The following is a 24,728-nucleotide window of genomic DNA, read 5'->3' on the forward strand; positions in this document are numbered from 1 at the left end:
AAGTAAGTAAAAAAGTAAAGTTTGATTACTGATGGTCTTTTAAAATATATGATGTGTATTGTTGTTCTAGTTCTTTTAAATGGTATCTGGGAACTTAAAAGTGAATAAAGAATAAATGTTTTCAAGTTAAATGAATTTACTTAAATCGAAAAATAAGATTCATTGGTTGTTTTATAGTTTCTACAAACCTTTGATTTTTCTGTATCGGTAGTAAAGAGTTGATATTTTTACAGAGTTAGTATAGTTCATACCTTTCTTATTGATCATTTCATATCATGACGACGAAGATCCGGATTTTAAACAATAAGAAAATTTGTAAAAAGGTTGCCCTATGCTTTTTTCTAATTCCGCAGCGGAGGTTGATCACTTAGATTTTCAGTTTAAACTTTTTTTTTATATTTTCAATAGGTATTCTCGTAATCTTATTAGATATTTTAATTAAACTGTACAAGAAATATAATCTTAAATTTTAAACTGTTTCTACAAATTAATAAATTTCAGTGTCATTTTATTACGTGCATTTTGGACTTTTACATAAGGTGTTTAGAAGTTATAATTCTTGATTTTGTTACTTTAGAATTGCAATATCATTTTTTGTCGAAATAATTTTATATTTGGTGTCGATGTGTTATTTAATTAAGAAAATAAATTAAAGTTAATTAAAAAAAATTATTTAAATACAAATAATTAATTGAATAGTCTCCTATCAACTTAAATTTTTGGAGAATCATTTCAATCAATATTGAGGATGATAATATATATAAAAGTCTCGTATTTCTAATTCTGATAGATTATTTCTATTAAAAAAAATTAATTTCGTACTAATTTTGATAAATTTATACATGATTCACGTTTTCAATAAACATATTAAATATAACTTCAATTTTTGAGAGAATCAACCCAATTAATTATTTAAGAAAAAAATATTGGAGATATATATTACTTATGGAGCTTAGTTTGTGATAGAAATGCTTTGGTGATTTATGAAAAAACATGAGTCCATGTGTTTTCTTTGGAGAACAACACGAAAACTCACAATAGAAGAAAAGAGAAGATAATATTTAATTGATCTCAATCTATGGAAACTTCCTAGAAGATTTGACTCACCCACTGTTTCTAAAAAGTTGGTGAATTTGGTATGCCCAAGTTCATTTTATATAATATTTCCTCTTCTCCTTGGATTTTAATTAGTTACATAACCGTACAACAATATTATGTCACCTACTTTCCTTTTTCTGCATTATATGTTTTTTATTTTCCTAATCAATCCAAGGCTGAAAATTTCATAGCAGATGATTGGTGCATTCTATCACCTGGGATGTTAATGTTTTTATTTTCCTGTTTATAATTAAGTTAATTAGTTGTCTTAATCTTGTGATTAGTGGGTAAGTGTCAGATATTTAAGGAGATGTGTTTATCTAGTTGTTGAATTAGTGGGATTGTGGTTGCAGCTTGTGTATAAATTGGTCGGCTGAGAATAATGAATCTGCATCCGTTCTTCAGCCTTTTTGTTTCCTACCCATAACCTGTTTGATGAAAGTCCTAACTGGATTTTCTGATTTGTCGCTCTGCCTCTCTTGATTTTGCAGTCAAGAAGACAAGTTTTTTTTTTTCCAATTCATAACCAGATTTTAAAGTTACCAGTTAATAAGAAAAGCAATTGAAATCCATTCATTGTAACTTATATAAATGAATGAAAATGTTATCTTTCAATTCCTCCAATCTCCATTACATGCTGAAAAGCAGCTGCAAGAGATACAAGCCAAATGGTCACTGCATGTGTATATTCTTATCAACTGAACGGTAAACAGTATGTACCTCATGAATTATCAATAGATATAGATATAGATATAGAAATCTCTCTTGATGGGAAGGAACAATTGATGCAACTTAAAGTTAGGAGCCTATTTGGTTTTAAGGAGAAATGGGTATAAATATATATATATGTATCTATATATAGGATAAAAGTTGGTAAAAATAGTGAATTTCGTATAGTTATTGAGGGTATTGGTGTTGCTGGAGACTGACTAGTTTAAAGTATGCTCCATCTGTGTTTTCTATGAGACTAGAATGAGTCCCTTGCTCTATTACTTTCCCGTTTTGTATAACACATATTTGGTCTGCATTTTTAATGGTGGAAAGTCTATGTGCCACCATTACTGTTGTTCTGTTCTTCATCAACCTATCTAGAGCTTGTTGAACAACACGTTCTGACTCAACGTCTAGCGCACTTGTTGCCTCATCTAGAAGCAAAATTTCTGGGTTTTTAAGAACTGCTCGGGCTATCGCTACTCGTTGCTTTTGTCCACCAGAGAGTTGAACTCCTCGTTCACCTACTTGTGTTGAGTAGCCCTCCGGAAGTGCACTTATGAAGCCATGAGCATTCGCTAGCTTTGCTGCTTCGATCACTTCTGATTCAGAAGCTCCTTCGTTTCCATACAGGATGTTTTCATATATTGTTGTTGCGAAAAGAGCTGGTTCTTGTTGAACAAGTCCAATGTGTTTCCGTAGAGATTTCAGCCTCAATTTCCTAATGTCCATCCCTATAACAATACAATACATTACGATACTTCAATCCTGAGATATAATCCAATATATATGTATTAGCATAATCAAAAAACTGACCATCAATCATGACTTTGCCGGCTGTTGGGTCGTAGAATCGAAGAATAAGAGAAAGCACAGAGCTTTTACCAGAGCCACTTTGGCCAACCAATGCCATGCTCTTGTCTGCTCTTACTTTTAGATTAAGGTCCTTGAAAATGGTAACTTCTGGTCTTGAAGGATAACTGAACTGGACACGACTCAATTCGATTGTACCGATCACATTCCTCAGCTCTTCTCCAGCATCTCCCATTACTTTTGACTTACGGTCCATTACTTCAAACACAGAAGCCACCATTTGGTTTCCTTTTAAAAGATCTGGTGCTAGTGCCAAGGTTTCACCCATGGCTAGAGCTGTTACAATTAGGACCATGAAAGACTTCATTACTGATTTAAAGCTTGCCAGCTCCTTCCCCATCAGAACAGAACCATACCTGCACGAAACCAAACAATACTACACATGTATGGACTACAAAATATCGAATATAAGGCCATAAAAAAAGGAAAAATCACATACCATAGAGCAAGGCCATATGACGAAAAGATGAAGAACTGGGAGATGCCATAAAATATGCCTGCAATCTGACCGCGGTTAAAGGATTTCTTCGATGGTTCCACAAGTTCTCGAGCATAAAGGTCGAGTACCTTCTTTTCTGAGCAAAATGCTGCAACAGTTCGGATGTTACTCACAGCTTCACCAGCCAACATGTTAGCTTTTAAATAAGCTTTGCTCAAATTGCCCCCATAGCCTTGCATGAAGAGTTTCTGGTCACCATTAAAAATACTGACAGTTAGTTAAAAATTTAATTTCTTCAGGTCAGCAACCATTTCTTAAGAAATTCTATTATATACATTCTTAGATTGTGTTGCGTGTATTTTAAATGACAAATTATGTGATCATTAATATAGAAGTGTTATCTAACTAATAAAATATATGAATTTCTATTCAAGACAATTACCTCGCTTATGTGACCGCTTATGACAAGAGGATATGTGGCCAAAACAACGAGTGTAATTCTCCAGTTTAGTATAAAAGCAATCACAAATCCCGCTACAACCAATCCTACATTCTGTAGTAGAATGGTTGATCGGTCGACAACTATGGTTCTTAGCAACGTAGCATCACTCTCAAGACGCGAAGCAAGCATTGAACTTGTGTTGTTTACATCATCAAACCATCCAATTTCATTCCTCAAGATAGCTGCATAAGAGAAAACAAATCAAGAAATCTTGTATCAGTAAACTAATGCCCAATTAATTAATTTCAGCGAACAAACAAATTGCATGTACCTGAAAACATCATTTCCCTTACTCGAAGGGTGAGTCGCTCTCCCATAATTCCGAAACAGAGATGTTCGAGGGCATGAACAATGAGTGTCACAAATGCAGCACAGCAGAACAAGATTGCAATCTTCTTCACCTCATGACGTGTTGTGTCCCAATCCATGTAAAAGGCTACAAGAGCCTGAGATACTCCAAGTGCAAACAAAGGCATCTGAGCTCCAGCAATAAGTGCACCAATGGTTCCGAACAGCCCGTAGGTCCAGTCAGGGCGGATCATTGAATACAGTCTTTTAACGGAAACATTTGTTGGCCTAACACCTTCCATCCCATCAGCACCAGCACGGCTAAATGAATCAGAACGAAAACTTGTACCGAAGCTTGTCCTGGTCCGGGATAATTCCCTCGAGTACTTGATACTTGATCCACAAGAAATCAGCAATTAGGACAATCAATGCACTTAACACATATATGGTTGATCATTGACTAGACACTCTAGAACAGATTCAAGTAATATATGTTTATATATGTATACCTGAGTGGTCTGGTTATGGAAGGGTAAGACTGAAGAGGAGCTGCTTCCTGGAGTTGAAGGAGAGAAGAATAGGCACTGTTTGGATTAGAAATGAGCTCATCATGGCTCCCAGTTTCTACTATCTTACCTTCTTGAACAACAGCTATTATGTCTGCATTCCTAATTGTTGAAAGCCTATGAGCTACAACCACAGTTGTCCGACCCACCATGACTCGATCCAGCGCCTCTTGCACGCTCTTTTCAGACTCAGCATCAAGCGCGCTTGTTGCCTCATCAAGCAAAAGAATTGATGGATTCTTAACAATTGCTCTCGAAATTGCAATCCTTTGTTTCTGTCCTCCTGAAAGTTGGATCCCTCTCTCTCCAACCTACATAGTACTAAGTTAGCTTACATAAATATTAATTACATTCTTTATGAACATTTAGTGGGTAATCTATAAACATATATGTAAGTAACCTGAGTTTCAAATCTATCAGGGAGGTTGTTGATAAAGGTGATGGCTTCAGAAAGCTTAGCAGCACGTGTGATCTCTTCCAAGGTGGCATCATGTTTACCATAGAGAATATTTTCTCTAATGCTGGTTGCAAACAAAGCAGGCTCCTGGTTCACCAACCCAATTTGGTGTCTGAGCCATTTTAGGTCAACCTCTCTTATGTCATTACCATCTAACAGGATTTGACCAGAGAGTGGGTCATAGAATCTTTCTATGAGAGATATAATGGTGCTTTTTCCAGACCCACTTCCGCCCACAAGGGCTACAATTTTCCCACTAGGAATATCCAGAGACAGCCTGTTGAAGATGACGACATCAGGACGAGAAGGGTAGCTAAAACCAACGTCTCTCAGCTCAATGTGTCCTTCTAACTTGGCTAGTTTTCTGCCATTTTTGGTACTGGCTTTGCTCTGGGTATTCCTTTCAATCATCTCAAAAATTGGGTAGGCAGCCGCCTTTGCTCGGATAAACGCAGAGATGTCCGGTGCTGCCTGTCCAAGTGACCTGCCAATCATCACATATATAACCCATTTATACATATATATGTATATAGAGAATGATGATAAAGAAAAAGGAGGAGTTGATTACAGGCCAGCAATGACAACATTGAGCATGGTAGTGAAAGAATCTCCACCATTGGCAATATGCTTATGAACAACAATGCTGGTGAACCAAACCAGTAAAGCCCACGAGAGAAAGAGGACAGCATGCATGGAGCCTAGTCCTAAACCCTTTGTTAATCCAGCTTTTCTGCCATACTTGTATGTATTAATAAGAGCTTCTTTATAAGATCTCACTGCTTTTTCTTCTCCAGCAAAAGCTTGCACCGTTCTCACATTGCCAATCACCTAATTAATTATGATCATCATTTTATTTATTTGTAATTTGTTTGAAGGAATACAATTCGTGTTTGATTATAATTAGTTAAGAGAGAGTAATTAAGAGAGACCTCTTCAGCAATTTCACCAGCCTTGACATAAGATTTTCGAACTCTAGCAACAAGACCAATGGCGACGTAGGCATAGAGGCCACCGGCAAGAGCAATCAACGGAACAATGGAGAGCGTCACCAAACTTATTTGCCATACTCGTGCAAATCCAATTATGAATCCTCCTAAGAATCGACTTATGTAGTGCATAAAATTACCTACCTGTATCATCACATATATTTCATTGATTAATCACAAAACTTAAAATCGAATCCAATTATGAATCCTCCTAAGAATCGACTTATGTAGTGCATAAAATTACCTACCTGTATCATCACATATATTTCATTGATTAATCACAAAACTTAAAATCGAACTTACCATTACCATCTTTTATCGAATTCAGAAGCTTGCATCATTATATATATATATATTTTTTCATTTTGTAGTTTGTTAGTGGTGGAATTTGAGTCATTCATGCATATCATCTTTTTTACTGTATCTAATTTTTTATTGAATAAATAAAAACGTAGAAAACAAAATTCATAAATTAAGATTAAAATAAAAATATTATAAGATCTGAATTAAATATTTTTTTAATTTTTATTAAATAAATCTTAAAAGGAAAAAAGAAAGACAACAACACTCAACCACCTTATAAATGCTACAATTCAACTCATTTATTTGCCACAAAACTGTTACACCCACATTTCTCACCACCAATTTATTATACAATTTTCTTAATTCAACAATTGCGGAAAAAATTAATTTCTAAAAATAATTAATATATTTAATTGTTAGGACATATATATATATATATATATTATATATTAATTTAAAATAAAATAAATAAATAAAATACCTTTTCAGAAAGAGCATCTTGAACAACAATAATGTCACTTGTAATGGCAGAGATGACCTCTCCAGTTGTAGCTTCAGTGTCGAATAAACTAATATCTTGATTGAACATCGAGTTTAAATATGCCATCCTCATTTTCGCTGCTTGCCTTTCCCCAGTATGCATCCAACATGCCACCTCTACATTAATGTATTATTTACTTAATATTTCTTAATTAAACAATTTAATTTGCTTAATTCCACCAATTATCTTATGATAAATTACTTAATTAATCAGTAAATTTCAACGTACCCAGCCATGATGAAAACAATATAGCCACACTCAGATATACAAAATCCAAAGAGTACTGCAAAAAAAAAAAAAAAAAAAAAAAAAAAACAAGACAAATCTCAAAATGAATTCAGCAACTTTCATTAATATATATTATTGATTAGTCTGCATATATGTATATGTGTATATATACCTTAGCAACTTTGTGAGAAGCAGCTTGAGGAAAAAGATAAGCGAGGCCAATAATGTTGATCAACTTTCCAAAGTAAATGAAGAAAACAGGAACAGAAGCGCCATGAATGCAGGCACCGATAGATCCCAAACCCATCAGAATATAATCATTAAAATCTGCAAATGCAAACAGCTTCAGCAATCCTACTTTCTTTTCACCTTCTTTCTGATCCGACGTCGTTTTCTTCTTCTTCTTCTTTATATCCTCGTCTTGCATCCCTGAAAATGAACTACTCTCGCTGCTCCTCATCATCTTAATTTACTTTCTAAAATTTATCAAAACAGGAAACACCACAAACAACCCAGAGGGATAAATATATTTTATATATTCATATACACAAAAGAAGAATGTGAAGAGTTTAAAGAGAGCTGCTTGGAGTTAGATGCATCTCATTTACTGCCAGCCGCTTAAACAAGTAGCTAGCTACCCCAGTATATATATATACACACACACACACACACACACACATATATATATATACGAGTGACAGTTGTAAAAGGTGATATACATGATATGATAAACTGGAGGAGTGTATATTTTTTGTATTAATTTCTCTTGAGATTTTGGTGGTTGTTTGTCTTTGTGTGTGCAATAAATTTTGCATTTGAGCGTTGGTTGGACTTTTAGGCTTCTTTTAATGTAAATTGGTTGGGAGGATTTTCATATATTAAATTCATTTGTTAAGAAACCAAAACGGTGCGTTTCAAGCTATTAAAGGAAACATAACGCTATACTTTGACGAAAAAACTTGTGACTTCTTCTAATTACTTTTACAGGATAAATCTGATACTGAACTACTTCACTCATTGATGGATTTACATGGAATATACATAAGGGTATATATGTAAGGATGGTATAAGAACGTATGTATGTAAATATATAGATATACATAAAAGGCATGTATACATATATATCCCTTAAAGATGGTATAAGAAGCTAGCTTGAGGAAAATAGGAGATTTTGCATGTTGATAGAAAGTAGCAGAAAATTGATACATGCATGTGATTGCCTAACGAAAACAATCTTTTTGTTTTGGTTTGTGTAATTCAATTGGTTTGATGTGCAATGATCTTATTATGTCTTGAATTTAATGGACAACGTGGCCATAGACCATCCTCATGAATAGCTACTCTTTTCTTCAAACCCCACAATATATGTATCATATAATATATTATAACTACATGGATTTTATATGATTGATTGATTGATATAATATCGGAAAATAAGATTTTTTTTGGAGTCCATTATACACACAACAAAATACAATTGCTTCCAAGTTTGAGAAGAAACTTAACATGTCCCACAAGTTTTAAAGCTACGATACATTTAGTTACTATGTTAAAGAAGATTTAATATTAAATTACTTAAACATTTTCACTTTTCTTTGGCACCATTCCTTTTTCAAATGGAACAAATTGAGATAAAGTCAGATCAATTTCTTAATTAAATTCCTTTCTAAATATTCTTTATAACTTGGCTACTCATAAAACTTAAGAAGGATGATGAATTGGATTGTTAAAATCCGAGAATTTTAGACCACAATTTCTAACTATTTTTTAAACAATGCTCATATTGTGATAGACAAGTTACTTATATAGTATTCAACATTTAATGTGTATAAAAAAAAAGTTTTTGTTAATCAAGTCCTCACATAAAGTAATAATAAGATGTAAATTGTAATATGTGTATAACACGTAACGAAAAATAAAAATTTAAAAAAAAAAAACAATTCAATCTGATCTATTTGTACTTAAAAATTATATTACATGTTAAAAATCAAATTTAAAGTATATCTGATAGTGGGTTCTCAAATTAAAATTATTTAAAAATACGAACACTCTATATGTATCTATACTAAAACCAACCTTCGTTATTCAACTTTTTAATCAATGGAACATACGAACAAATTGAATAATATATGTATTAAAATTTTCTCACAAAATTTTAATCGAAAAATTCTCAATTTTTCTTTTTAGTGTGCGGCAAATTTTTCAACTCACCTTTCCACATTTTTTCAAAACTCCCACTGTAAAGGCCCGAAACTTAAATGGAAATAAAGTTATAAATTAAATGTGGAAGTGAAATAATAGAGTTATGATTTACATTCTTTACACAATAATTTAGAATGTCCAATAGAACTACGAGAATGTTCATTCTAAAAGAGCAAGTAAAAATCAAAAAAATAAACGAAAAGCAAATCACTAAGCATCCTAGTACGACCTTCATTAGCTTTTGAAAGGAGCCCGGGTGGTAAACTATTTGCAACCCTCCTATTAATCGGGATCTGGATTTTGGTTTTCTTGATCTAAAATAGTTAATAAATGAGTGAGATATACTAGCCCAGTAAGAATATCACACTAATCACATATACGAAAAATTCAAGATTTGTATAAATAAGAAAAAAGCAATGGAGCCCTTAATTTATTATAAATTCATTTACAATAAAGAAAGCCATTTATTTCATATTTATGTAACAAGTTTTTCCCAACAATAACTTATGAAAACTCATATTCAAGCATGTCACCACCTCGATACCCCGTCCGGTATGAGAATGAGTCATATCTCTCAAACTTTTCCGGTAAGGGACTTCTCAGTCCCGACCAACTGAGGTAACGTTCATGGTAGGGTTCCCTATGTACCGGGCCCGTCCACCTTTTTTCAGGTACCGAGTAAATCTTTTATATACAGATTTTTATCAGCATAATAATCATGCACTAACCATTTCTCATTTTATACTCACCATTCACTTAAATAACAATATAGTTTTACACCACTAAATAACTAATTACTGGGATACCGGCACGCAATGCAGAAAAAGCAATTAACAAAATAACAAAAAAGACCTTAAAAACCATTAATTGAGTTACGCACAGTATAATAGTAAACAATTATATGCAATATAGAGAAATAAACAGGAAATTAAAACGATTATGAACTAACCGGTTCTGACTCCACTAATTACTTGTAATTATTTTTAGGGTTCTCTAATTGTTCATAAAAATACACAATTATTAATTATTAATCTTTGATTTGTCGTGACGGAGAAAAGAATGAACGATCCTTACCTGAATCGATGTCTGAAATACTGAACTTTCTATTGTGTCTACTGGCGGTCTCCAGATTTTCTGAATTATCTCTGTAAATTCTAAAACAATTGTCACATGCCTAAAAATATCCGATGATTCCAAAATTGGTGTAAAAAATCCTTTCTTACCAATTTTGGAGTTCCGGCACAGCAGCACCGCCGTGTTCCGACGACGGCACCACTGACCGTGGTGGTAGTTTACCTCGGCCTGGCCGTTTTCGGTTATTTTTGGCTGGTTTCGGCTGGTTTTATACATATCTCTGTGAAAAAATACGTTAAGGGGTCTCGGTTAGGCGAAAAAATCAAAAAACATAAACCTACAGGCAGTGAGATTTTCCGGGTACGGCGGTTCCACCGGCTCACCTTCGCGACTGGGAATTTTTCTTTAGTCAACTTATAAAAAATAAAACGATGAACACAACAGTGAAAAAATTACACGAAATGGAAAACGGGAAGGGGCTCACCGAATGAGGTTGTAGGTTTTGCCCGCGACGTTGCCACCGAGCTTTGCCCACGGTTTTCAACTCAACCACCATTCCTTTTGCTATGATTTGGCCATAGGAGTGCTCGGAATTAAATTCCAAATGGATAAGAGAATTTTACCTTTTTTGACGGTCGGAGGTGGATCCAGTGTGGCGACGGTCAGCGGTCGGCTCCCTTCTCCGACGACTGGTTCTTCTTCTCCAGTGAGAGGCTGACGGCTAGGGTTTGGGTTCACTATGGTACGAAATATTTATATCCATCTCACGTTAATTTAAACCATTCATCGCATTTGATCTCAATCGTCCGATCGCGTTTAAAGAAAAAATAAATCTGTGACTGTTCATTGTGATTTAATCTCGACCGTCCAATTGTATTTAAATGAAGAACAAATCTGGGTTGTCTATGCATGCGGGATCGTTCCTGAGCCGTTAGATCGCAGGGCACGCTGATCGTCTGCGTGGCATCAATGTCAGCGTGCCTTGCCACACGGCGTGCTATGGTTCGTCGGGGTTGTTAACTAGGCAGTCCTACGTGGCAAAATTTTCTTTATTTGCACTCTGCCCCCTAGTTTCTGATTTTTCTTTCAAAAATATCATTCGAATACAAATTTTCACCCATTTTTCTTAAAATTATTTTCAATTTCATCACTAACCTAATTTTTTTTATAAATTCAACAAAAAATTAAAATAAATTAATTTTAAAATTAATTTTTTATATATATTTAAAATATTAAAATTAATTTCGGGCCAAATTCTGACCCTAGGTATTACAACCACTCGTGTGTATATATATATATATTATAGGTGGCATGAAGTTCCTTTTGGACTCTTCTTGTAGACGTCCAAATCTATTTAGACTCACCTACCTCCTTTTTTTTTCCTTTTTTTTTTTACTTACATATATATCTCATATACATATATTTCCCCTTTTTTAATTATTATTATTATTTAATAAAATAATTTTATAAATTAATTTAATTTTAAATTAAATTTTATAATAATCTCAATTATTATAATAATCACACATATTATATTATTAAATAACCCAAATATATAATTATTAATTTTCTATTTCAAAAATAAAAAAATTTAATTTATCTCCAATAGTAATTATATTCTCGGTGCTACCAAAGAATATAATAATATTTCATTTAGATCAAAAATTTTATTTAATTAATTAAATTAAATTCTCTAATTTAATTTTTAAATAATTAAAATAATTAATTTATTTAGTAAAAGTCAGAACATTCGTTAGTGTGTGACTTTATAGATTCAACACTAAACTGATAACAAATTGATTAAACCAATCTATTAATTAAGATTGATGTCTAGCAACATTTCTCAACGACCGGATAACATGAAATGTACAATTACTCTTAAGAACATATTAAAGAAAGATATAATATTTCCTTCTGTCATTATTGTTCTAAGTTAATCCTAAGATATGGTTTAACTGTCAAATTCTAACAGGTAACCAACTATATTACATGTCAATTATAATTGACTAATGAATTACATAAGAAATTTTTTTCTTCATTCAACTGCTCTCACCAAAATCTTAATTTAGTCGTTATAATAAATGACAATATAGAGTTTAAACTTATTACCAAAGTTGATAGATTCTTTCTTGATCAATCATTAATTGTACAAGTATTTAATCACACTCAATATTCTTTCAACTACAGTTTTATGACTATAGGTGTTTAGAATTAAAGTATAATAAATAATTTGTCAATTATTATGATGATATCATGTATAAAAAATTTTTTACATCTCATCAAAATAAGAGAATACTCTATTAACAGTTTAAGGTAATATTAACCACTAGAAATTCTAAATTGGGTCGATTCAATGATCATATCTCCATATGCATCATCTATATATATAATTTAATTAATGAGATCAATTAATTTTTATTTTATACAGACTATCACATATATATTATTCTTATCATATCATAAATATTCTATCTTGATGATCCAATGACTAAAAATATTTTAAATTAAATCATAAAAAAATTTACTTTTATTATCAAAATCTCCATCTTGACATAAAACCTACAAATTTAATTAAGAACTTTGTCACCTAAATTAAACGATAAGATAATAAATATGATAATAAAATTCCTATTTTCATATATTAAAATAAATTGTTAAATAATAATTTATTCAATATATTACACGAATAATTAGATCGTGAGTATAACACTTATATCCCTAACATTATATATATATATATATGTGAGAATAATTGAGTCCTTATGATTGATTATAACTATAAATATATGATAAGAGTAGTAGTATAATATCGAGTAATGATAAATAACAATTAAAAGTAAATAGGAGAGGGAAGAGAGTGCAAGTCCTTTTATAGAGCTTCGTCCACACCGCTTTTACTTACATCCTCTTTCTCGAGTCAATTGCTTAAGTTTATGCTACTTTCTCTAAAGTATTATAACAAACTAGTTGTTCATGGTGCGTAACTCACCAATTACTCGTGATCCTCTAAATATCCTAACTCGTCAATCAATGTATCAAACTCACATATCACTCATATTCCTTCGAACACTAAACTTGTCTATTAAGGTATCAAGTCAATTTATCACTAGTATTTCACGGGACATTACAACTTGCATATCAAATTGAAAAGCTCATCTTTCTCTTATGTCCCCCCCCCCCCCAAATATAAAGTTTTCCAAAGGTCTTTATGAAACTTTCTTACAATTCCCCAAAAGAACAAAAATGAAGAAATTATAGTTTTCCCCTCAAAGAGTAGACTTACAAAATGACAAGCTCTTGTGCAAGTTCAACAAATGATTAAGAGAATGAAAAATATTTTTCTTTTGAATTTTACATTTTTTTACTCAAAGTCCTATTTTAGAATATGTTGGAGACATATATTTATATGTAAGAAGGTCTAAAAGTCATTAGAAACAATTTGATTCGATTTGACCTCCAAAAAGATAATGCAGAATTTTATCCAAAATGTGTAAAAAAGTTTGTGTGATGTGTTATGAAACATTAACAGGTTAATCTTAAATAATAGTCAACTCTAAAAGATTAATTTTTTTGTTTTTCTGACAACACATATTATTTTGACTGATATTTATGAAAATAACTTTTTATAACACTTTTAACATTTTAAAAAATATTTTGACTTAAAAACCAATGTGATTCTGTAATGCCCCATTTTTTTTTTATTTCTAATGACGTAGTTTACAACAAATCCATGATCAAATACAGAAATTTCGTTTCAAGTCAAGCATGCACATAGAAACACCATCACAATCTATTGTTTAGAGTTAAGATAGATCGGTAATCACACATATAACATCACGTGAAATACAGCCGTATACACTATCAACAAACATACTATCCACTCTACTACCAACTTTTACACATTCAATCTATCCATAAAGATCCTTATTCTGTTGCTCTATATGCTAGGCTCGGAAACCAGCAACTCCGATCCCGACTCCGTTCATACATAGTATATGAACAATAGAGGGTGAGTTCATATAATTCAGTACAGTAAAAATTAAGTTACAATTATGATATACATCAAATATGAAATCTAGTATTTCTATATGTACCTCATCACCCAACCTAAGCCTACTTTGTCATCACTATGGGACTACGCAGGACTAAAACGTACCTCGATATCCCAAATACCATGCATACTATGTGTGACCACCACCCAACGTCACCCCAAGCGTACAAATATTCATACTCGTCACCAATATCAGCGACCACCAATAAACCACCTATCTCTCGACCCCTAATAGGCCACTCACACACACTGAAATACCATCCTTTACCGTCACCAATATCGGTGACCAAATCCATTCTCGTCGGAGTCTCCTGACCATCACCACCATCGGCGATCAACTTACTTTTCCTAGGTAGCGATAACTAATATCGGCGTCCCCCGATGCTACCGACCCAGCACAACATCATCCTGTCCTTACTCCCCCACCTTATCTTGAAGCCTTCTTATACTGTTAACCTATGTACCTAGACTACATCTATCTCCCCATAAAGCACGCACTAACACTCAACATACCCACACCTATAACGTTCCCTTGCCAACTACCAAATTCACAGCAGCTATACCAACCTATACACGACCCATACCCTCACACCACACATCCCCTCGTCCTACACAGAGACACCCCCATACCTCCATACTGGCACTTCATTTCCACGGTCTACGGCCTCTCTTTTCTCCTCCCAAACTTTCTACGTCCACACGCCCTACTTTCTCCCTTACACATATTTACCTCACTTCCCAAATCTCTCATTCTCTCCCCCTCCACGGCTTACTCTGGCTACTCCACCCTCAAATCCCAAAATCACCTCCCTAACACTCTACACATCTCCCTTTCCCTTCTCCCACGGCCTAGCCTCCTCCATACACCCTCCCTCACACACAACAGCTCCTCTCCCTCACACACAATAGCTCCTCTCCCTCACAGACCGCACTCACACACACCGCACTCCTTCCTTTCTCTCCTCCCGCAGCCTAACCTCCTCCATTCACTCTCACGCACACACAACGACTCATCTCCTTCACAGACCACACTCACACACCACACTCATTTCTTTTCCTCCTCCAGTGGCCTAACCTCCTCCATTCACTCTCACGCACTCACAACAACTCCTCTCCCTCACAGAATGCACTCAGACACACCGCACTCCTTTCTTTTCCTCCCTCTGCGGCCTAACCTCCTCCATTCACCCTCACGTACACACAACAACTCCTCTCCCTCACAGACCGCACTCACACACACCGCACTTCTTTCTTTTCCTCCTCCCGCGGCCTAACCTCCTCCATTCACCCTCACGCACACACAACAACTCCTCTCCCTCACAGACCGCACTCACACACACCACACTCCTTCCTTTTTCTCCTCTCGCGGCCTAACCTCTTCCATACGCCCTCTCTCACGCAGGACCTCACCTCTCCCTCACAGACCTCCCTTCTACGCCACATTTTTTTTTCCTCTCTCTCCTTCCGCGGTCTAACCTCCTCCATACGCCTCCACCTACAGCAAAATCTCAAATCCACCTTAACTAACAAAAAACTTAAAATTACTATACCTCCTATTTCCATCTTCCTTCCTCCCGCTGATCGCACTGTCACCATCCTCTTTCTTCTTCTCTCTCCCTTCTCATTCCTCTCCCCTCCGACTCCCCTATCTCTCTTTCTCGAACCTTCTTTTCTCTTTCTTTCTCCTTCCTACTCTCTCCCTTCTCTGTTTTCTCTTTTCTCTCTTTTTTCTTTCTTTTTTTTTCCTTCCTTCTTTCTTTTCTTTCCCGTCTCCTATTTATACCTCACATGCCTCATCAAAACGACTTCGTTTTCCAATCTCCAATTTATACCTCATCTGCCTCATCAAAACGATGTCGTTTCCCCTCTTTCAAACTGACGTCGTCCCCCCCCCCCTCCTTTTTTTTTTCTTTTCCTTTTTTTTCTTTTTTTTTTCTTTCTTCAGTTACTACAGATTCATAATGGAATATAAAAATAAAATACAAGACCAATCACATATATCATCAAAAGCGTACTTCTCTGTGTTTTTTTATCTATATGGTCTTGAATCACTCCTCAACTTATATTAACTTTTGAAAATGATATATTTTGAGCATATATAGGTAATTCTTCAAATCTCATTTGCCGACACATAGAAATATATCATTGTAAAATTTTTTACTTATAAAATTCCTCCAACGTACAAACTCGATGTCAAAAATAATTTTGAGAATTATTTTTCACAAGGATAATCTCTTTAAAAATATTATGAAATTAATTTTAAAAACCATTTGTATTTTTTCAATATATTTTTAAAGGAAATTTTTTCAAATAGAATTTTCTTGAGCCTTAAACTATAAGTTCCCTAATTACATAGAAGATAAATAAATCTAAACAACTCTACTCTTTGTCTTTATTTGTTTGTCTTCTTGTTGATGTTCTTGTAATCTTTCTCAATTTGTTCTTCTTACTTGAGTCAAGCCTTCTATGTAAATTCACAAACTTAAATAGTATCATTGGTGGGAAATAAGATTATATTATTCATTAAAATCGACAAGTTATTTTATTTTCTTTAACAATCTTCTCCTTTTTTTTATGGAAAACAAAATTTTATTCTCATTGAAATATAAATATATTATATAAGAAGTATAAATATACAAATATAGATTTTCCTTAAGTTTACGAAGTTTCCGCTTTAGTAAGTGCTTCTTATATATTTTATTAAGAAAATAGTTAAAGCAACTTTCAAAAAAAATTATAGAGTAGTTATCTCAGAAAAATTCAATACATCCTATAAATGATATAACTTCTACTCTCCCCCTTAATATGAGATTCTTTCTCTTAATCTTCTTTTCTGTGTAATATTTCTCTCTCTTTTCATCATCAATCAAAAAGATCATAAAAGAAGACTATTTTAATGTCTTATAAATTAAAGTGGCCTTTAGGGTTCTTAATTCACATCATATTCCATTTACTCCTCAAAAGATATATGGAGGGTGGTCAACCTGTTAGTATTACTCTACAGAGACTAATCCTCATGTTTAGTTCAAGATAGAGCAGCTATAACTGATACATGGAAGGGTGATTCATAGGTAAAATAAACTTGTAAATAGGTACTAATACATGGAAGGGTGATTCATAGGTAAAATAAACTTATAAATAGGTACTAATACAACAGACAAACTTTGTCACTACTTGGGAGGATATTTATCACCTCAAGGCACAGTTTTTGACTTTTAACCATGAAGAGAAGATTTTTCTTGAAGAAGGAGTGTTACGACACAGGAGGAGGGTCATGAGCCTAACCAAAATAAAAAGCTTAGGGTAGAGCATAAAAAAGTATAATCAAGTTATAATTAGTCTTACTTACGTTAATGCTCTTATTAGTTTCTTTTATTACTGTTATGTCAACTTTGTGATCATCTTTTTGTTATGGTTATTGTTATTAGAATAGAAAAATTTACCAAATTTTGGCAAAGAATTGTAAAGGATATAACATAAGAATTAGTAATCAAGAAGTATGTTGATGAATTGAATAAAATTGCAAAGGCTAAGTTGATTGACAACCTCTCATCTCTCTCAACTTCTCTTCTCTAAACAAGTTTTCTTCTTTATTAGGTTTTTCTCTAATTTTTCTTCTTATTTTGATCTCTTAAGCATGCAATCTAATTTTGTTGAATAAATAAATATTTAAGACTCTTGACACTCTAAAAAATATATGAGATATTTTGTACATTTGACATTATTACAAGATATCTGAAATGTCATATGTGGTAGATCATATATATATATATATATATATATATATGTATATATATATATTAGAGGAGTGCAACAATGTGATGCATAAAACAATTTAAGAAGCCAGCATTGTCCGAAAAGAAGCCAAACAAGAGAGCCACTAATGAAGGCTACTCTAATTTTCCTCTACATCACTATATCTAATTAGCTGTAACCTGAATATGATATTTTCCCTGGTTAGAGAGGTCTATAGTGAAACTAAAGTCAATTTAAATTCCCAAAGAAGAAGAAATTAGATAGAGCTAATATAATTGGTTAAACATTTAATGCCATGCTTACGAGGGAAAGCCCAATTTCTTTTAACCATTAATACTCAATTATATTAGGTGGATGTATGAAAGGAAGACGAGAAATTGAGAATGGGGGAAGATATAAAAGAAATTAAAGGGGAAAAAGAAGAAATAGAAAGAGGAGACTTGAGGGAAAATGAAGTCATGGTGGTTGGGTAGTTTTAAAAGCTGACAAGCTTTTTCATTTAATGCTATATGTATGTATGTATGTATATATATATATATATATATGTATATGTATAATAAGATCAGAAAGATTAAGAGTGAATATATTATTATCTGATAATTTCCTTAAAACTATGATTTACATTCATAATGTGAAACTAAGAAGAAGAAGAAGAAAAAAAAGGAAGGATTATTATATAACTGCCGCCAGATATTGGATATACTTGGCTTAAACGCAACTTAATAATGATATTATTCAATTTGAAATGGGAGAGAAATTAGTCATTAATCAATTAAGAAATCTAATTTTGGTACGAAGCAGAAGCAGAAGCAGAGAGGATGTCTTTAATTAATTAATGTCATGCTACATACAATAAATTATGCCAACAAATTTCAATTTCTTCTTGTTAATTTTAAGTCTTAGCGTCAACTTTACTTCAGGATAAGCTCACGCCAGAATGTTGAAGATTCCGCCAATGCTTGCTTCATCTTTGACCATTATTACATTTGAGCTTCCCGTCTACAATACAGGCAAAGTTTGAAAACAGATGGAAACCCAAATCCCACATCATGTGCGGACATGATTTTCTTTATATACTAATATATGAGAATGCAAAACCTATTTACAAAAACAATGTGTACACTCCAACCAGAACCAACATCATATGCATACTGATAATAACATAACTTGAACCCCCCACCATCATAAAAATGAATCACTGGTAAGACTATACCAAGATCAATAGCCATGCCCGAAAATCTTCTTTGCCCTTCTCAACCATTATTCTCCTCCTTGTTGCTCCAAGAAAACTTCATATAACCAAGTATCTCTTTTACCAACTTCCTTTCTCTGCACATACACAAGCTCAGAAAATACATTTTTACAACTCAACGGACACCATGTCCCAAACAACCTTCACTACCAATCCGAGCTACTAGATACCTTGAGTTACGCACCCCTAATTTCCACATAGCACTTGCACAACACATCCAACCAAAATCAGGCATGTAACTTCCCACCCAAAATCAGTTGTTGTGAGCAACAAATCATCAAAACTCAAGTGAAAGGTTTACCATTGTGATGGCCAATGCATCTAAGATTCTGAGTGCCAGATTTCATCTTAACATAAAAAGGTAAACAGATGGACCGTATCCAGGAGCACCGAGGCCATTCTTAGCTCCAAGGTCAGTAGTTCAACTCCCTTATTCTTGAGGTTGATTACAAGCAGATAGCCCCAAGTTTGGTTGCAACACTAAGATACTGCCAAGCAAACTCCAAAGTGAAATGTAGAACAAGTCCATTTTTTACACAATGATTAAGGTGAAAAGAATGTTAATTGCATGCAAAGGACATGAACCAACACTTCATAGCACAAACCATTTGACAACACTTCTGACAGCACCAATACAGGAAAATTATAAATTGTAGCTAAGACAGTTCTACTGATGCATAATTTCATGGATTCATCTTTCTTTTAAACCCGAAACTCTTTTCTGAACGGGGGTCTAGAACAAACAATCTCAATTCTAATAACAGCACAATACTCGTGAAGTAAACAGAGTAGGTCATCTCCTTTAGAAAAAAAAATACAAAAATAGGTAGATGATCTTAAAAAAATAATTTAAGGTAAATAAATAACCAAGTTTGAAGAATGTCAGTTGAACGCTTCTTTTTTCTTTTTCTTTTTTTTTCCCTTGTGTTAAAGATGAAAGTTCTTTTTTCTCCTTTCTGTGGAAGATAAGAGTCGGTTGTGATGCACAAGTAACGAGACTGCAGATGCAAAGAATTTTTAGAATTAAAAATGCTGTGATTTATATGAGGAAATAAGAGAAGTACTATTAGATGAAAACAAGATTTTCTTAGAAGAAGTAAATAGACTCCAACTAACATGTACAGGATTAAAGAATCATCAGCATATTCAAAGATCTGGAAAGAAAAAGAAGTCTGAAAAGTTTGTGACAATGGGATTTTACTAGCATTTCCAAAGAATCATTTCCCTGGCTTTAATTGGTTCCACAATGCAAGTAGACAATCTATACTTCCTTATTTTTGTTCCTCTCTTTTGGGTCATATGCAAAGAAAGAAACAAAGGAGTTTTTGAGGCACCTGCTTTTCCTTTTGACAAAGATTATAGATTACTAATTCCACACCCTGAATATTTTGTTCTTATGGTATCCTACTTTTGATGATGTAGACTTGGGGAACCCTGTGGATGTTCTAAGTTCTGATTGTCTGTAAGTCTTCTGTAATTAGGCAGTTCCCACCTTGTTGCCTCTGGGTGATACTACAGTTTATCTCAACAAAGTAACAGCAACCTACATCATGTTGACATTTCATCTTCCAGAAGTCCGGTGAAAGTAAAAATATCTAACCACTATGCAGTAACTGAAGGATGAAAAAGAGAGGAACAAGGAATGCAACTACAAAATCGTCTATGCAGTTATGTTTGAGATATTTATAAAAAAAACCCATATAGTTCACCCAATATCAACGCAATTACAACAAGGATAATTCCACATATCCTATTGAATATTTACGGCCTGAACCACAATATTACCATTTATGAGACAATATTACCATTTATGAGACATGCCAATCAAATCAAATCTTCCAGATATGGTATGAATCAATAACAAATCCAACGTGAAAACTCCATTAGGGGCAAAGACACGTCACCTGGATTCCTATAACTATTGTCAACATAAGTCAATTACCACAAAAATCAATTGAACTTACTTCTAAAAAGGAATCTCTGAAACCGCTCAACCATAGATCAGTTTCAAATATTCCATATAGCAAGACAAAAACTGGCAGTAAAAATAGACCAAGTACAAACAATCAATTAAAATCCTGATGGAACTAAATTCTACACCTAAAAAGTCAATACAGTACCAGAAATCAAAAAGTAGAGGAAATGTCAAGAAACTTAGATAAATAATAATACTGAGCTTTGAATCCTATCCCAAAAGTTACGATCCAAACTACCATCCAAAAGATCCTAACCTTTGCAATCACAGAATTAATTAAGGAATATGTCAGCATGCAAACTATTCAAAAGATTAGAAGAATTGTCGGAGAAGTGTAGAAAAGAATATGACATGTGTCAGATAAAAACATGGTGATAAAAAAGCAGCAAACATCTATCCGCCTCGTGGGTTTACCAAAAAATATCTACTCTGAACTAAGCCAGATTAACCAATTCTCGATGAATTTTTCTTTTTAAATAAGTCTCGGTGAATTTATTTGTTCAACCATAATAAACACATCCCTCTGTTCATCCACAATAAGCCCAAAAAAAGATAATATAGTGAAACTTTCGTTGGCAAAATGGAGAAGTTCCATTCCCTAATGTTTCTAAAAGTTTGAAACTAGTGCAAATTCTGACCCAAAGAAAGAAAATGTTAAAGCCTCAGATACAACTTAACTTCCCTAAAACTTACGATGTATTTGAGAAGTACCTATCTCATGAGCAATGGTTGACAGAATATACATATGATCAACAGTGACCACCACGTAATGTTGTCAAGAGGCTAAAACTAACCCCAAAGATGACCTGTTTATTTTACCACTGTAAATGAAACAGGAAAGTCCGTTCAGTACCGGAATTGGCACAATGGTTCTAATGCTTGACCCAATTCTGGAAACAGAACACCAGAAATCAATCAACAAAATGAGCCTGACTACTATTCACGGCTATTCCCTACACATCTGTCAAACGTGAATGGGGTTTTCCTTGTCTTCCCCGTCACTGCAGCAAGTATTGGACACCATTTTCCTCACTTCTCCGTCACAGCTAAATATCTGTCGGTCAAAGCTTGCCTTCTCACTAGAAGCCTCACCAAAGCTCCTCCCCTCCTCTCTTCCCTTCCTTTGCACCACCTCTAAGAAGAAATCTGTCAGAACAGTCTCGTAACATGGCATTTTTGCGTATCCAGGAAAATAATTAATGTCAATTACAAGGTAGCGGTTCCCAATCCTGGAATCCCTAATCACATCAAAATTAAACAGATTCAAGTTCATTGCATGCCTCAAGCCTTTGGCAATGTTGGTGATGAAGCTCTGTGGCGGCAATTGGGTGTCCTCCAAATGCATCATCTTGTAGTACTTGTCATCACTCTTCTCATGAGTGGCCAAATTGGACACTTGAGAGAAGGACAAGGAACCTTCCACGCTCTTCAGTTTTTCCTCGGAGACGTCCGGCAGAGACTTCCTCTTGACGCATTTCACGTACTCACCGACGACATAAACCTTGAAGATAACACCGCCGTGGTTGACGAACTCCTGCAATACGATTGGCGGCCTGAGCTTGTTAAGACCATCGGTGTTGAAAACCAAAGACATCTTGTGAGACTTGGCGCTGCCGTCGGCAACCAAGGGCTTAGCTATGACCGGGAACTTGAGCAACTCCCAGGCCTGTCGATCAAATAACGTCTCTTTATCGTAGATGACAATCTGCTTCGGAATACCAAAGGTCTCTCCGTCGCTCTCGATCTTGAGCTCGGAAACGACCTGCAGCATCGAAATCCGGTTATGGAGGCGCTCGATGGCATCAGGGGAATCGATAATCGCTGCATTAGGACAACCGGCGTGGAAGTCGGCAAGCTGGCGCTTCCAGTCGTCGCCGTAGAGCTTGTGGAGGATGCAATCGAAAGGGCCCTGGTCCACTAAGGGACGGTCGGTATCAATTCTGACCAAATCTATGCCCCTGGAACGGGAGAGATTGACCAGGGACTCCTGAATGAAGCTCTGCTGCTTCTTAGGCAAAAGCGCGTAGCCTATCGTGAATCTCCGCTCGGCCATTGCTGGTACAGGAGATGCAAAGCACGCATAGAGAAAAAGCGAAGGCGGTGAGAAATTTATCTGCAAAACAGAAACCCTAAATCATGAGGCGCAGAAAAAGATTCGATTCTCAAGATTGAGATAGTAATTATTTTTCCCAGAATCTGTACCTTCCGCGTCTCTGATTTGGACGAATCGAAATGAAGGATTGGTGTTAGATAGAGAGAGGGAGAGAGTCAAACGAAAAAGTGGGAGTGGGGGGAGGGAAAGAAGGAAGAGGGGGAAGAAGAAGAAGAAGAAGAAGAAGAAGAAGATTAAAAGGAGGGTATTATATATAAATTGTATGTATAGGTAGGTGTAGATAGTATATATATAGGTTGTACTAGGGTTAAGGGAGCCGAGAAGTAACCAGGGTTAGCATAAAGTTGCCACGTGGCATATTCCCTGGGGGATTCGCGCCGCATAATAAAAAGCAACGCGTGTAAATGGACGGTGGCGATACGGTGCGTTTGAAATGAACGGCTGATATTGAGTATAGGTCAGCGTCCAGCTCAAATCATAATAGTTGGGTTTGGAGAGCTATATGGAAATCCCCCAATAACAATTGAATTAGCATATTTATTTAATTGTTTAATAATGAGAATTTACATTTTCTTATAAAAGAAAAAGTGTGCCACGTGGAGAAGTGGCACACTTTTTGAGGAATGATGTGGACAACACACGTGTTACTTCAATCTCCTAACAAATTTTTTAAAAAATATACACTTTTTAAGTTTATTTGCCTGTATATATATATATATATTTGATAAATTAACGGTGCATTTACTACGTGTACATCAGTGTCGTATGACAAGAGCAGGTAAGGGTTTTTATTTTATCAATATTAAAATATTATTCTATAATTTTTCTTCTTCATTTATTTTTGATAATAATATTGCTAAACTCTCATTTATTCTCTTACATTACTACTTTTTCTCTCACCTAAGTATTGGATGGATAAAATTTATATTTAATACATCAGTAGAGAAGACAACTAATTTGGTAAAGAGAATTAATAAGCAAATGAGTAGTATAATAGAAAGATCATATTATAAAATTTCTTAAATTTTACTTAAGAAATAATTTTTTAATTTGCATTAATAATTAGTGGTTAATTATAATAATGATGTTGTCATTAGTGGCAACAAATATAACATTTTTAGTTTTTTTTTTTTTCAATAAAATAAGAATTGAACAAAAAAATATAGTGTCATTTTTGAAAAAAAAATATTATTTACATAAATAAAGTAGATAATATCACTTACTTTATGATTGAGATTATTTTACAATACTTACGAAAATATTTGCTTTCAAATATTGAATTAAATATGTTAAAGAGTTTTCTTAAATTTTTA

General features: G+C 34.1%; 2 protein-coding genes across 2 annotated transcripts; both read right to left on the reverse strand.

The window, feature by feature from the left end:
* Positions 1-1,690: 1,690 nt before the first annotated feature.
* LOC110811405 (ABC transporter B family member 2-like) lies at positions 1,691-7,627 on the reverse strand. The gene is made up of 12 exons (XM_022037902.2): positions 7,165-7,627; positions 6,993-7,047; positions 6,705-6,880; positions 5,864-6,064; positions 5,503-5,762; positions 4,878-5,418; positions 4,421-4,788; positions 3,895-4,304; positions 3,564-3,805; positions 3,122-3,369; positions 2,626-3,038; positions 1,691-2,543 (listed from the first exon to the last, which is right to left on the reverse strand). The coding sequence occupies exons 1-12, from the start codon at positions 7,453-7,455 to the stop codon at positions 1,996-1,998; spliced, it is 3,753 nt and encodes a 1,250-aa protein (XP_021893594.2). The 5' UTR covers positions 7,456-7,627; the 3' UTR covers positions 1,691-1,995.
* A 14,222-nt stretch (positions 7,628-21,849) lies between these two features.
* Positions 21,850-23,670, reverse strand: ITPK1 (Inositol 1,3,4-trisphosphate 5/6-kinase family protein). The gene is made up of 2 exons (XM_022031991.2): positions 23,505-23,670; positions 21,850-23,415 (listed from the first exon to the last, which is right to left on the reverse strand). The coding sequence occupies exon 2, from the start codon at positions 23,353-23,355 to the stop codon at positions 22,267-22,269; it is 1,089 nt and encodes a 362-aa protein (XP_021887683.1). The 5' UTR covers positions 23,356-23,415; positions 23,505-23,670; the 3' UTR covers positions 21,850-22,266.
* Positions 23,671-24,728: the final 1,058 nt, after the last annotated feature.

Source organism: Carica papaya, chromosome 3, assembly GCF_054855325.1.
Source record: "Carica papaya isolate Zhongbai chromosome 3, ASM5485532v1, whole genome shotgun sequence".
Taxonomy (NCBI): Eukaryota; Viridiplantae; Streptophyta; class Magnoliopsida; order Brassicales; family Caricaceae; genus Carica; species Carica papaya.